Source organism: Passer montanus, unplaced genomic scaffold, assembly GCF_014805655.1.
Source record: "Passer montanus isolate IOZ18808 unplaced genomic scaffold, ASM1480565v1 scaffold60, whole genome shotgun sequence".
In the NCBI taxonomy this organism is placed as follows: domain Eukaryota; kingdom Metazoa; phylum Chordata; class Aves; order Passeriformes; family Passeridae; genus Passer; species Passer montanus.
In genome coordinates, this window is record NW_024371038.1 from 3,611,044 (window position 1) to 3,626,243 (window position 15,200).

The following is a 15,200-nucleotide window of genomic DNA, read 5'->3' on the forward strand; positions in this document are numbered from 1 at the left end:
ATCGGGTTAAACCCTTTCAGCAGAAATAAATAAATCAAATGAGTGAACAAAGCAAATGCTAAATCCAGCGTATAATCTCTCGCGTGAGCGTGGGTGCTGCACGGGCACAGCGAACGCACCTCCGGCTCCTGGGGTGTCAGTTTTCTCAAACGATTAGAGAAGAAATGGTACGAAAGCGGCTGTGTTTCGTGTTTTGCAAAACTAGTTCGTGCTGAAGCATATCCTCTGCCTTCCCGGGTCTCGGCTGGACGGGTGATTTTTGTCACGCCGCCGGTGAGGACGGGGGAAGCGGGGCGCGAGCGCTGCCCCCCGAGCGGTGCGGAGGATGACCCGAGGCCACCTGCGAGGTTTTGTCTTTAGCTCTGACACCGCAAGGCGAGCAGCAGCCTTGGCCGGGACGTGGCGGGCTGCGGGTCATGGCACGGGCCGGCGTTAGCGGGGCCGTCCGGGCTCGCACAGCCCGCTCTGCCCGGGGGGCTCGCACAGCCCGCTCTGCCCGGGCCCGGGCGCGGGGCCGCCCGGTGCGCGCGGGCTGCCGCGTCACGTGCCCGCGGGCGGTGGCGCGAGGCCGGCGAGGCGAGGAGCCCTGAGGGGAGCCCTCGGCAGCCTCCCACAGCCATCGTCCCGGGGCTCTTGCCACCCCGAGAGGAGCTGCTGTCTGCACTAGCAGCACGCCGAGCAGAGGTGAAGGGCTTCAGCTTTTATTCTTGGTTTACGGTGTGATCTGCGTGCCGCAGCTCGGTAACCATTGACCTGGTCTTACGTGTGCAGTGACGAGCTGTGTGACAATGCCAAGTGTTCTGTGGTCCAGCGTGGAAAAGCCCTAAAGCCCTATGCCAAGCCCAGAGCTGGCACAGCGATGTAATTCTTGGGAAATGTAAGGCTGGGTTTTAACGAAGTTACGCTAATGCTTCTCTCAAACGGAGTGTGATATTCAAAGTTAAACATAAAAACTTGTAAGATGCATTTGAATGCGATGGCACATGATTGTTACACCATAGTGACAAGAGAGGGGAAGAAATAAATAAAAGGAGGAGTTTAAAGTAGGGTGGGATTATGTTATAGCCGTGTTTAAGATTGAAGAGCTACTCAGTGTAATCCGCTGCACAGTTTACAGTAGCTGCCTGGTGCCAGCATTAGAGCTAAAACACCATCAGATAAGGCACCAAAGGTGACAAGCTGGAGGTGAGATCTTTTCTTCAGAAGTGATGAGACACTTTGCAACAGGAGGAAGGATTTGAAGAACAGGATTTGACAGGTTAGCTGCTTGGTACAGAGAGGAGGAGAAGCAGTTTCCTGTGTGGGGGGAGTCAGGATTGGGAGAAGGCAGCAAAAAGGGTGATGCTGTGGGGAATTTATACCCACTTTCAAGTGATAAAACTTGGGATTGCAGTTATGCAGAACAGTTCCACTATGAAAGGCTGCTAGAACTTGTAGCACTGTGCATTCCATTGGGAAGTGTGTCTTTACCTTTGTAAAACTTTTAAAAAGTTACTTTTAACATGTTGCTTGTTTATTTTTTTCTCCCAGCATCTTGTGGGACCACCTTCTCTGTGGTCCACCTTATGGCATAAACACATGCTGTAAGTGTCAGAAATTAATCAGTGATTTTGACAGCAATTTTTTGATTGCTGGGGAAACCAAAGAAACTTCTGCTGCTCCTAGAGCAGATTAGAAAATTATCACTGTGAGCACAAACTGGAGAGGGAAAGTGATGGTAGACTGTGGTGTTAAAGGCTGGGGTGAAAAGAGGGATTCCAGCTTTGGGAAGTAGTGGACCCAGAATATACCTCCTTTATGAACAGAAAACTGTTGAATCAACAGCTACAGAACATAGATTATGCAAAATGTTTTCATAGGAGTTCTAGTTTTGATAGTGGGGCACTAGAAATTTCAGTCACTTGTGCAGTACTATGTAATTCAAAGAGTATGGCACATGGCTTGTGTTTTTCATAATTGTGAAATAATGTAAAAATTAGTTCCTGGAAAAGGAGAGCATTAAGCTGCTGTATCTTAGATCTAGCAGCTGTGTCTTAGTGTCCAGCTGTGTCTTAGTGTCCATGCATACATTAGCATGTTTACTCTGAAGCTGAAAGTTCATGCTATGTAGAAGTTATATTGAAAGTCAATTTATTGTGTACTTTCCATCATTCAGAATTTCTGCTTCTGTTGCCTACTGTGTAAATGCATTTTACTGATTTTTCTTGTGTCTTGGACTAGTTTGTAAACAAAAAAACCCCAAGCCAATACCTACCAACCAACCAACCCACCCCCCAAAAAAAAACCAAACCAAAACCCAAAACCAAAAACCTCCATCAGCAGGTAAAATTCTCAGAGGATTACAGAATATATACTGATAAGAGTATTCCACAGAACAAAGATGTACTTCATTGAATCTAGAAATCTAATAGTTATTCATAGCTTTTATCTTCCCTTTTAATACACAGAGTTAGTAGCTGGTGTGCATGATTGAACATAACACTGTAGTTTCCATATAGATTGCACTAACTTCTATCTTATAGGTTGATTTTTAAAATTTTCGTCTCCAGGACTACCATAATGGCTTTCCTAGGGGATCTCTACCTTTCCCCCAAGAGAATTATGTTATTTGGAGCCTCTACAGGTAGGGGAATTAGCAGCATATCATGTATAAAATGTGAATATTTTTATACTACCATATCTTTAAGTCTTTTTAGCTTAAGTGTTTAAGCATCACATTTCACCAAGTCCCTAGCACTGTCTCTGATATCAAACAGTGATTACATTAATTCCTCAGAAAAACATGCAGTTCCTTCTGTGTTGCAGTTCCACAAAAGGGTTCACTACTGATCAAGTTCAACAGCAGGATGTACAAAGTGGTTTTGATAAATTTATGCAAACTCCAATGTGAATGCTTCTTTTAGTCCTTTTTGTAGCAAGGTATTTTACTTAACATAGAAATTGAATTTTGGAAAGCAGTACTTTGTGGATGTGTATATAAATGATGCCTGCTTTTTGTCAAGAAACAACAAAAAACCTGACCAAAGTGAACAAGTAGTTGTTGAGTTGTGAGTGCAATACAATTTCTTAACTCCACAGATGTACTTTCTCCCAACTAGACACATTACAAATTTTTCATAAACGTTATAAACTTCTAACATGTGAAATGGCTTAGAAGAGGTATAGTGATAAATGCTATTAGTACCTAAAATATTCACTCCTCTAGTGGGGAGAAATAAGAAAATGTTGAGGGTTCTCTGATTAGCAAAGACACTTGATTATCAGACTGGGGAAATCAGAGCCATTTTCACTACCAAACATAAAATGTAATTTTCACAAAAACTCCACATATAGCAAGGCATTCCCCTTCCCTATTCCACCTGTTTTCTCAGTTGTAGAACTTGCATATTTAGGAATCTGAATTTTCCTGTTTACATGCTTTGTTACCTTCTGCTTTTAGCATTCATATTGAGCTTTTCCAGCCTGCATGCAAGAGCAAATCTAAGCCAATAGCAATGTTTGTTAGAAGGTCATGAAAGAAAGGTCATGGTGTGTAGCAAAATTAGCATGTTTTATTTGTTGACACATTATTCTATATATTATGTTAATGCTTTGTCATTATTCTGATGTATATTCAAATTATAATGTACATAGGCAAAGAGATTAGTGTCATTTATTTCCCAGAAGAGTTGGAGAAAAGCAGAATGATTCTGAAGAACCTGTCCTGGGCTCTCTTTCTAAGGTACTATGTGTATAACCAAGTCTGAAATTGCAATATGTTCAGTGATTCACTTTTATCACCAGAAGAGATGTACTCAGTTGGATAAGGACTTCTGCATATTTTTATTTATGCTGTTATTGCATCAGTATTTATTCTATTTGTATACTTTAAAACCACAGAAGTTCAGGAAACAATCCTTGCCATCTAATCTCATTTGCTATCACTTGAACCGTAAGGCAGTTATTGCAAAATCATAACACTTCACTATTCAAACAGACAGAGTTTTTATGGCCCTCCAACTGAATTTTACGCCTGCCACTTATTACAGACCATTACCTTTAAGAGAGGCTTGCAGCTGGTAATGATGACAGGCAACAAGACATTTGTCACCTATCCTCTTGGGCTACAATGATCCAGGTGCAAAGATAGGTTAGCAGATGCTCATTGGAAGGAAAGAAGACAACTGTTACTCATTTGTGAACGAAAGTGCTCCTGATTTGGTTTTGCATACATGACATTTTCAACAGGAATAAGAATCACTCAGCTAATCCAAGTCAAAAGTGGCAATTTCCACAGGCTGTACTTGGAGCTACATATTCACTGGTAGGATGTGGGGAAATTTGGCAGAAATACTGAAACAAGTTAGGAGCAGAAATCAGTAATTTGGAAGTTGTCACCAACGTGCTTCAAGATTTAAATTAGATTGCACCTAGGCAGATATATTGTTATCAATATTGCTGAGGTGCCCATAATATGCTGCTTTCATACACTCTTCTCTATCATTTGAGCATTTATCTCCTAGTCATGCTGTTTCTTTCTGAAAACACATTTGAAATAAAGGGAAAGGAAATGCCTAATGGGACCAGCAGATGCATTCAGCAGAACACTTCCACACTTTTTGCAATTTTAAACAACTGCACTGCTTGTTGTGGGTACCCAGCCAGTTAACATACACACTGCCTATCCGTACCAAACCTCTGCATCGCTACTTTTTGTTTAATAGAACAGTTGCAAACATTGCTAAAAGAAATCTTAAGGACTGCCTAATTACATAAGATGGCAATAACACAATATTTTTGCCTCTGGAACGTGTCTGCAAGTCAACGTAAATGCCCATATGACAACAGCAGAATATCTTGTTCTGTTCAAGAAGCTAAGGCAGTTTGACCAGCTCTCAGTTTTCAGGAGACTGGATGCAGATTGCTCAGCTCAGCTCTCACTGCTTTGCTCAGTCACTATTTGATGGCACCAATAGCTTATTTCCAAGGTAGCTCTGTGATATAAACTCTAAGAGGACTGTACGTATTTCCACTGCACTGACTGTGGCTTTATTAAAACTAAGACATGAATAATTCTTCACCTTATTTGAACCTAGCTGGAGCCTGCAAGTAACTATGTGGTAATCGAGGACTATAGCTTGGAAGGGACTAAACAGTAAATGCTGCAACCTTGTTAAATCATGAAAAATTTATTTTCATTACATATACATGAAGGTAAAAGATTTCAGTCAATAGTGTTTTGAACAAGCATTTCTGACATGAGCCCGTTAGTGTAGCTAGGCTGAAACTTAATGCAAAGTTAGTGTTTTGCCTTTATTTAGTAATTCACTTTTAGTGTGTATATACAGAATTCATTTTCCTGTTAGAATACCAGAGACAGTAATATCGCAACATTTACATTCCTCATATAAAATGGAGTAATGTACATTTTCAGCTTGGTGTAGATACATAAATATGTACAAAATAAACATTATTGTAATTAACATATTCAGACCATTTATTATTTAGCAACATCAAAAGCAGATGCACATTAGATTTAAGTGAAAATGGTGAAAAACACTTTTATGACATTAGTGACCATTATTTGCATATATGAAGTAGTACAGATAAAGGCTTGCCTTTCAAGCCTACTGTGGGCATCCAATAACTTTAGTAAAAAACCAAAATTAATTGAGAAGCATAAGATAATTATATATATATGTGTGTGTGTGTCATGATCAGATGGTTTACTAGGGTCCATCTTGATCACAAAACGATAACAATGTAAAACATACACATTTGTTCAGAGCATAAAATATTGCACAAAAGCAATTTCTTTTGAGGAAAATAATTCCTGTGTTTGTGAACAGCAAAACTGCTTCTTACACATTAAAGAAATAATATATTTGCAGTTTCTAAACCAAAGAACATTCAATAATACTGTCAAAACTGTCATCCATCAACTTCTTCCCAGCCTGTTTTATGGCAATGGTATGTCATTAGCAAGATTTGGCAAAGAGAGAAGGCAGATAGACAGTACATGTATATATTTATCACAGGCCAGACCAAATCCAATAGTTACCTAAACCAACTGCTGCATGGTTTCAGTTCCCTCACAATTTCAGTCTTAAAGAAATATGGAAGTCTTCAGTGCTAGTCACAGTGATAATCACACAGTAGTAGAGTAAGATTCTGTTCTTCTCTGCTTAGAAACCATCTTGTCTGAATTCCCAGTCTGAAGGGCACTTTCCTCAGTATCACTGTCACTGCTGTCTACAAGTGTGTGATCCAAAGACATCTGACCAGTCCTTCTGGGAAGATGAAAGTTCACCCCACTCTCCTGTATGGAGTTGGTTATAAAATCTTCATCAGAAGAATGAAATGATTCATCATCTCCTGTGAAATGGTTGACAATGTGAATCCCATCAAAAGTGGGTTGGTCTGAGAAGTTTTTCTGGCCTTTTAGACATTTGATCTGTTAGAAAAAGTAGAAGTTGACAGTTAATCACAGCTCAAGAGTCCAGCAATAAAAAAACCCAAACAACCAAACAAAAAAAAAGTGCATTTTCAAGAAATGCCTCATTGAACTCTTACTGGATAAAATGAAAGATCTGAAAGTAGCACATTTGATGATCACTTCAACTATTACAGTTTTAAGACTTAATAATCAAGGTACCTAGAATCAATAATGAGAGATTCTGCTTTTACTGCATCTTTAATATCCCCACAAGAATGGTTTCTATCTTCTAGAGTGACCTATTTGTTTCAACAGCACTTTTGGCCTTAACATTTTATTTTTACAGCTCCATTCTTTCTCATATTGCCTGATTTCTTACTTGAGAAAGCCCCCCTTCAATGAACAAGGTCCCAAGTAAACCCCCAAGAGTATGTTTAGTTCAGTCTACGTTGCAACATTAAGTGTCTTAATTATCTAATTCAGATCCAATGAGATTTCACATCAAGTAGTATGAGAGAAACATCTCAGTACAGTATAAAGAGATTGTAGCTGCAATTTTAAGAAAACATCAAACAAGAGAAAAATTATTGTTTGACCATGGACAGATAACATTTTAATTCAGTGTGCTGCAGAGTGATACACAATTTCAACCATGCATTCAAACTACTCAAAACTAAGACCCAAAGCCCTAAAGTTTGGCAAGTCCCCTATTAATTTAATGAAAAATAACTGCAAATCATGGAAGACATTCTGAAGGTTGGTTGTTTTCATGATGTTTTGGTTTGTTTCATCTAGAATTTCATTTTTGTTAGCTTTTAGTAGAAAATACCTCAGGGTCAGTTTGACAGTCTGAGATATTCAGATAAAAAATCCCGAGGATGCAGTTAAACATTCAAAACTGATTATAGAACCTTCCTAATGTCACTCTAAAAGCTTAAAAGATGCATCTATTGCTAATTTGGAAGCAGCTTTTTACAGTAAGAGACCTGGAGAATAGAAGGAATAAAATGCTGAAGATTCTTTACCAAAATCTGTTTCATGTTTCAGAAATCTGAAGCAATATTCCCTTTGATAAACAACAAGTGCTTGTATGTCCTCAGTATTGACACTAATAGGAGATTTTTACCTGTCCATTTGGGGAAGAAAGAATCTCTGTACTTACCATGGGCTTGTGCAGAAGATGAGAACAAAAAAGGAGTTGAAAAAAGATCACAAGAGTCATAATCATGCTAGAAGCCATTAAATTACATGTTAGCATGTAAAAACTCCAACTTTGGATGTTTTAGCAAAAAATCCCTGTTAGGAATATGGGTACATGATGTAGATGTAAACCTTTGTGGTTACTATGCATACTAACATTAGTTTTTTGCATTTTCTTCACATACACATAGGCTGCTGTTGTTTCATGAGGACTTTGCATAAAGACAAGAAAAACAGAGTTCCACACTTGTACAGCATAACTCATGACACAAACAAAACCAGCTTATGTAAAATATAAATATATCTGGAATAGATAATATTTACTAGCTTATATACCTAGATTCAAAAAGCCTGGTACAGAAATTCTTGTGTTATTTAGAAATATCATTCCTGAAAATATCCTGCAATATGATCAGATTAGCTACCACATGAATTTTCCAAAACAGCTATCAATTTTAGTCACTAGGAAAATAAAACACAGAAACCCAACAATTTCTCTCCACCCTTACCACAGGGAAAAAAAAAGAACTGCTGTACAAGTGACTACAGACTTCATATTAGAGTAAGAAATTATATGCTTTTAGGTCTGTACAGTTAAGCCACTGGTTCACCTGAAATTATAAAGCTGATACTCAATGTCAGTTGTTTTGAACACTCAGAAAGCCAAGCCAATGACCTCAACTGTTTTCCTGAAGACTTAAACATGATACCTTTAGATGAACTTATTTAGGTAACATGACAAAATCATGGTTTCACAGTTTTAGGCAGCAACTGTTCCAAATGGGAGTCTGTGGAAAATGCTGTTGGTGAAGATAATGATAAATAGACACAGCCTTTGCCAGTTCCTAAAGGGAGTCTCAGAAAACACTGCGTTATCTTTGTGCATCCCTTCGTTAGAATAACAAATCTCTGATTTTCCTGAAACATTTTTGATCTGCAGCTTTACACTTGCCTGCCTTTTTTCTTAAGCACTCCTTGCATGCAAGGGGAAACAGACTGCTGTGGAAAAACATAACATACTGCAGAGAATACATACTACACATTTATCAATGGTCAGAGAGCTCCAGAATTTCTGTCTGCTTCAGAAATGGCCACCTCAGCCAGAACACTGTGGCACAGACCTCGTTTGTGTTATGAGGATCAACAGGCTGGAGAGCAACACTGCTGAAGAGGACAATGTGGGGGGAGGTGGGGTGGTAATTATTCTGAAACTCATATCATAGTACCTTCTTCAGTTTTCTCTCTAGAGCAGATGACTTCCAATCCATTTTAGCCTCTCATAAACATGTGTTAATCAAGACAACCATCATTCAGTTCCCTTTAACTCTCCTACTGACCTTCTTTAAATTCTTTACATCTATCCAGATGCCAAGTGGCAATACAACTCCCTTTACTTGGTTTTTAATATACTTCCTATTAATGCCCAGTGTTGCCTTGTCTGATTTGGCTGGGGCTGCATGCTAAGCCAGTGTCAGAGGACTCAATACCAACTGAAAACATCTTTCCTGATTTCTAACTACCAATTCTATGTTTGCCATTGTGTAGATATGGCTTAGATTCTGCAATAGACAAACAACCACCTTATTCACACTGAAACTAATTTGTCAGTTTTTTAAGACAGACTTGAGATTCTTGTTGTCAGTGTTTCATTTGGACATGGGAAAAGAGCTTAAGGTAGGAACTAAAGCATTAGGCCAAGATCTTGCCATTCATCTAGCCAAGACAATGAGCTTGGAATCCAGGACATGTGGGCCCAATCCAAACACTCCCCCCATACCCTAGTTCTACTCCATACTTATCCCTGAAGGAACTACAGCCATGTTGAGCAAAGTATGGATTTGCACCCCAGGGTCTCTTAGTTTCTCTTCTCTTTTATACAGTCGATATTGGTTAAAGGCTTTCAGTTTTGGGTCTGGCCTTCCTTCATGTGAAGGGAACTACATCTCTGTCACTCCAACAAGTAACATTTAAAGGAACCTGGTTTTTACTGCTTCAGTTTGCAAGAATCTCAAATCTTGCAAACTGATCTCTAAAAAAAAAAAAGGCAACCAATAAAAAACCAGGTCTGGTAAACCCCATGTGTTTTACTTTTAATTCTCAAATCCAGGACATATTGTCTAGATGACTGCAGCTTCAACCCAGTTTTCACTCCAACACATTCACATGGTCTTTAGGACATTTCAAAGGGTTAATAACATTACGTGATCAAAATATATATCATCATTATCCCTTCAAAAGCCAGCTGAATCAAGAACAAAATCTTAATAACGTGCACATTTATACACCTTCTTGTGTCTAAAGAATTCAGCATTTTAAAGATAAACTGTATGTCTGCTGGTCAATGTATGAAAATACTTAACTGTAGATACTCTTAAGAGATAACAGTGTACTTCCACAAATACAGAAGAGCTGAAAAAGGCTAACAATCAGATCCTTGAACCTTAAAATAAACTTTCTTACCTGATGCTGACTGCCTCATCAAGCCAGGCATGAAGGAGAAACAGTAAAGAGAAATTTAGAAGTTTTAAACAATTCAAAAGGTGTTCCATATTAAATCATAGAATCAAGTTTTAAGGGGGATAGTTGCAAGCAAGTTATATTTCTAAGTGTCTTTGGTTTTTTTTGAGTAGGGAACATAGGTTAAACTTTCAAGTGGGACTTTGTGAAAAAGATCAGCTTCAGCTCTGGGAGACATTTTTATGTTGTAACCTGTGAGGTTTTAAGCTGGGAGTTGAGTGGTGAAAAGTGGAACTAAAATGCTACTGTCTGCTCCCTTTAAAAGGTTTCAATCAGTAATTCTAGAAATCTACTGAATTCCAAAGTAGTAAAGACAGTTTTTAATAAAGCTTCCCAATAAATACTAAATCTAGTCACAGTACGATAACCAAGAAGTACACAAGCAAGATGGAAATGTGAGCACTGCCATGGGTTAATAAAACTGGTTTTGGCAGAAGGCAGTATGTAACATTTAAATGTTTATTTAAAAAAGAAATATACTGAATTCTCAGTGCTTTTACTTGTAAGAAGAGGAATCTAAAAATCAGAGTTCCCTCTTTATTTGTTCTAAACTTAGTAACATTTGAAACACTTCATAATATTTCCTACTTAAAACCCAAACATGATTCAAAAGAAAACTAGAATGTTGCTGAAAATATGATCTAACCACATTTAGCTGAAGAAACAAGTCATAAAGATTTTCAAATACCTTTCCTATAATTCAGAAAAACATTGTCAACTTGGCACCATGAAAATAGAGATTTAGAAAATTATAAGCCAATAAAAAATCAGTTAGTTATGATCTATTTAATTATAATCACATTTAACATGAATAAAAGCAAATTAATTTGAATTCCTAAAAATTCCTGAGATTATCCACAGCATCTAATGGGATCCCTTATCCTACTTAACAGCTGACTGCTACTTAGTGATGACTCTCCCATTGTAACAAGATCACTCCAGTTTAAGGCATACAGTAGTACACTATCATTTCTTTAGAAACACTCCCACTAGCTTCTTTTGGAAAAATGCTTATCACAGCAAATCAAGTAAGTGTAGCATCTCCAACAGATTTAGTAGGAAATATGTTGCCATTAAGGACATAAATATCAGTCCAGACAAATATTACACCCAGCAGGTATTACAATGCAGCCAGCCTTCCCCTGTACTCAGCACTGGTTAGGCTGCACTTCAAGTGCTGTTTTCAGACCTGGGCCCCTCAATTTAGGAGCGATGTTGAGATGCTCAGACACATCCAGAGAAGGGCAGTAAGCCTGGTGAAAGGTCTAGAACACAAGCCCTGTGAGGAGCAGCTATGGGCACTGGGGTTGTTAAGCCTGGAAGGAGGAGGCTTATCACTCTTGACAACTCCCCGAAAGGAGGTTATAGCAAGATAGGGCGTTTTCTCCCAGGCAACCAGCAACAGGACAAGAGGACAAAGTGCTGAGCTGTGCCAGGGGAAGTTTAGGCTGGACATTAGGAAAAAACGCCTCACTCAAAAAGAGTGTGTGGGCATTGGAATGGGCTGCCCAGGGAGGTGGTACAGTCACTGGCCCTGGAGGTTTAAGACTGGATGCAGCAGTTAGTACCATGGTCTAGTTGATAAGGTGGTGTCAGGTCATAGGCTGGACTCAGTGATCTCAAAGGTCTTTTCCAACTGAGTTAATTCTGTGATTTTTGGAGTTTATAACAGATTCAATCTGATATAGCTGCATTTATCCACTTCTCACTTCAAGCAATTGCAGCAAAAAACCCTTGAAACTGGCAAGAGCAGCTCATCAGAAATCAAAGCAAGCAGTAAACTTGCTGGGTAATCCTACTGTAGGCCCAAGCCAGAACAGTGGTGAATGACAATATTAAATACCTGAACAGACCTAGGCTCCTTTTTCTGGCTGTGCCAGTATGGCTGCTATTCTTAAAAGTTAAAAAACCCACAGAGTCTCTGGGTCTGACTTTTTTTTTTTTTCCTTTTTCCATCTACAATAAGCTTGAAAGCAACAGTCATGAGGTACTACTGCATTAATTGAATCTGCCCAACTCATCATTAGCTCCTTGGACACCAAGATGGCGTATGTGGTTAATTACTGAAGTCTCCTGTTTAAGGAAACTATTACCTTTATTTTTGAAACTCATACTTTTAAAAGGATAACCAACATATTGCTGTACAACCTGAAATATTTATCTCAAATTAATTTTGCTGACCATACCAATAAAAAGAGATAAAACCCCTCCAGTGTGCTGTAAGTGAAAAGCAAAAGAGCGGCAGAGAATTTCCAAGACTGAGTAATTTCAGGCTTTGGGGGTTTTTTAACAGCATTTAAACATTTGGCTTCTGTTTTAAATTGCCAGCTTCCGTAAGTCATACTCGGTCTAAGAGTAATACAAAGTGTATTACAAAATCCCTATAACTGTCAGGAAGCTTAAATACATCTACAGAATAAAATCTACTAGAGCTCATCTCCAGTTGTCCACATGTTTATTTCATACTGCTCTGAATGTACTCTTAAATTTCTTGACTCAAGTTTCTATAAAAAGTGTGTTTTTTCAACATTATCATTTTGAGAGTACCTGAGCTAAAATGAAATACGATGTTAAATTACATGTAGGTTGTATATCAGTTTTACCATAGACAAGTCTGCTGCACTGTAAACGTGACAAAGATTAAAACCAGCAACAAGTGTTCAGACCAGAAGGTTTCCAGTGAATCAGAACAGGAAACCAATAAAGCGATCAATGGGAGGTCATGACTTTTTGATCACTGCACCATATGGTTAAGTATCTGGTTTTGATCTAGTGCAGTCTAATCAAGTTTAACTTTGAAGTTAGGTATCAAATATGCAATTGAAATAGCAACAGCACTGCGGAATACCCAACTTAAATGCTATTTTGAAAAGAAGTCAGTATTTAGTAACTGTGTCAGGTTTTATCTCTTGAGGGAATTTTTGTAAGAGCTGACAGGTTTGTTGTAGTGAGACTGTGTGCCAATCCAAAGGAAGTTCCAGGATAACAGGCCTAGGAATTTTCCTTCTACCTACTAGCTAGTTATTTATAGAAAGTTCCCAGAAACTCTTTCTACAAGAAGCTGTAATGGAAGTGTTTGTTTGGTGTGAGGACACAGCAACAAAAATATTTTAAAACAGCAGTGCAATCACACTTAATGTACTGCAATTACTACAGTCAAGAAAACACCTAAATCTCTATACTCCTCCCTACCGTATGCATCTATAAATACAAATGTCACTGAAACCTCAAGTATTAACTAGAATGTACTGGCTGATAGAGAAAGAAAATGCACCCATTACAGGCAACAGTTACAGGAAATGAGCATTTCACACTTTTACTCTGTCATTTAAAAGCAGTACTTAAATTCAGCATTTTTAAATGGACTAAGTAACATTTCTGCCCCTGACTGCAGAAACTACTTTCATCTGTGCTGGCTGCCACTCAAATTGATAAAAGAATTTTAGGAGGTGTTTCCACCACATTTCTACTGTTTGCCTGCTTATATTCAGGTAAGCTTACAGAGACAAACTAACATGGCAATCTTCTCCTGAGCTCGTTTTGTCCCCGAGCTGTCACCTGTGTATGGGTGCTAATACACAGTTTTTGCAAGGAATAACTACTCAGATAAACCAGTAGATTTTTCAATCCCCAAAATTTGATTTATAGGCAGAAAAACGTGACAGACCCTGACATAGCTCTAATCAATAAAGCAGACAGGTCACACAGCTTTAACACTCAAGAACATTATAATGCCATGATAAAGAAATAACTTTAATCAGTTTACTTGCTTTGGCAATTCATACAAAATTTAAAGGACACTGTGTAATTAATTATAGCTAGCTATATTTATTTCTAATGCTGCAATCAAGAACTATTACACTGCTCAGCAAGACAGATCTGGAACTCTGACGTGTAGGATGCAGTCAGGACAAAGGGGGAAAATGTTTATAAAAAGAGCAATCACCAATCTTCATTTATTTTAGCACTGAATTCAGTCTGTCACTAGTGGCAGTGAAACAGTTAAGATTCATACCAAAAACCATTGCCCTCACCCAAGTAAACAAAGTCATACCTGTTCCATTTAAGTACAGACTACACCACTGTCCTGGTTATATTGATCACATTTAGAGGTTTTCTTCACCCTCATGAGGGATGGAAAATATTTTGTTGATGGTGTTACCAGGGGGGAAGGGAGAGGACTCAACCGTATCTGACACAAAGATGACAATTCATGGAATGAAGACCATCATTATGGAATCAATACTGTAATTTAGGGCAAGTGTAACATGTCTGTGTTAAGTACACCATGACCACACAAAGTTAATTGAATTAAAGAAATATACAGGGATTCCATTGCATATTCCATCTGCCTGTTGATTTTTTTTATTTAGTGAGATAGTTTCTAAAGGTAGTTGCTTTATTAAGAGCAATTAAATTGGAGCAAGCTACTGAATAATTAAATCTCCCAATCAGTTCAGTCTTTCAGTAATAATCTGGGTATTATCAAGCCAATATAACAACTCTGACTCTTTTAAGGACAAGCTGAGTTAAAGGAATAAAGCAATTCACTTTTCTCCAGTATAGAGTATATATTTAACTATCCTGTGTAGACAAAGCTGCTACATTAGATTGGGTGTTTGCAAACCACATGACCTCACAAACGCTATCTTATCACATCACAGGTTCCTCAGACTGACCACAACCACTTAAATCAGACTCTGCCAGCACATACTAGTAAAGCAACTACATTTTTTAGCTGTCCTTGCAAGAGCTCTATTTGTGGGGAGGGAAAAATCTGATCATCTCTTGTCCAACTGTTCTTGCAAGATATGGTAAAAGAAAAGCACATGATTTATTGTGCTATAAACTTCCACCACAAGCTGAAATGCTTACTTTGTAAATCTGAGGGCTAACATATTTCCTTTCAGGGACAACATTTCTTATCAAGTAAGAAAACATTTATAAAGAGTCACCTATTTTTAAAGCATTTGTCTAGTAAAAAGACTATTAGAAGATGTTAATGTGACTCTAGTCTGTATAGAGAAACAAGCACTTTACAAGAGTTAATACAGGACTTTCAACAGAG

At 38.3% G+C, this 15,200-nt stretch overlaps 1 protein-coding gene across 9 annotated transcripts in view; it reads right to left on the reverse strand.

The window, feature by feature from the left end:
• Positions 1-5,149: 5,149 nt before the first annotated feature.
• EVI5 (ecotropic viral integration site 5) overlaps positions 5,150-15,200 on the reverse strand; it is a 73,840-nt gene continuing 63,789 nt past the window's right edge. For 8 of the 9 annotated variants that reach the window (XM_039727118.1, XM_039727115.1, XM_039727114.1 and 5 more), the window contains one exon: positions 5,150-6,433. In XM_039727118.1, coding sequence (XP_039583052.1) covers positions 6,128-6,433 — 306 coding nt within the window. In that variant the 3' untranslated portion in view covers positions 5,150-6,127. Of the gene's footprint in view, positions 6,434-10,075; positions 10,086-15,200 lie in introns of all 9 variants that reach the window. The other variant, XM_039727119.1, reaches the window with a different exon arrangement.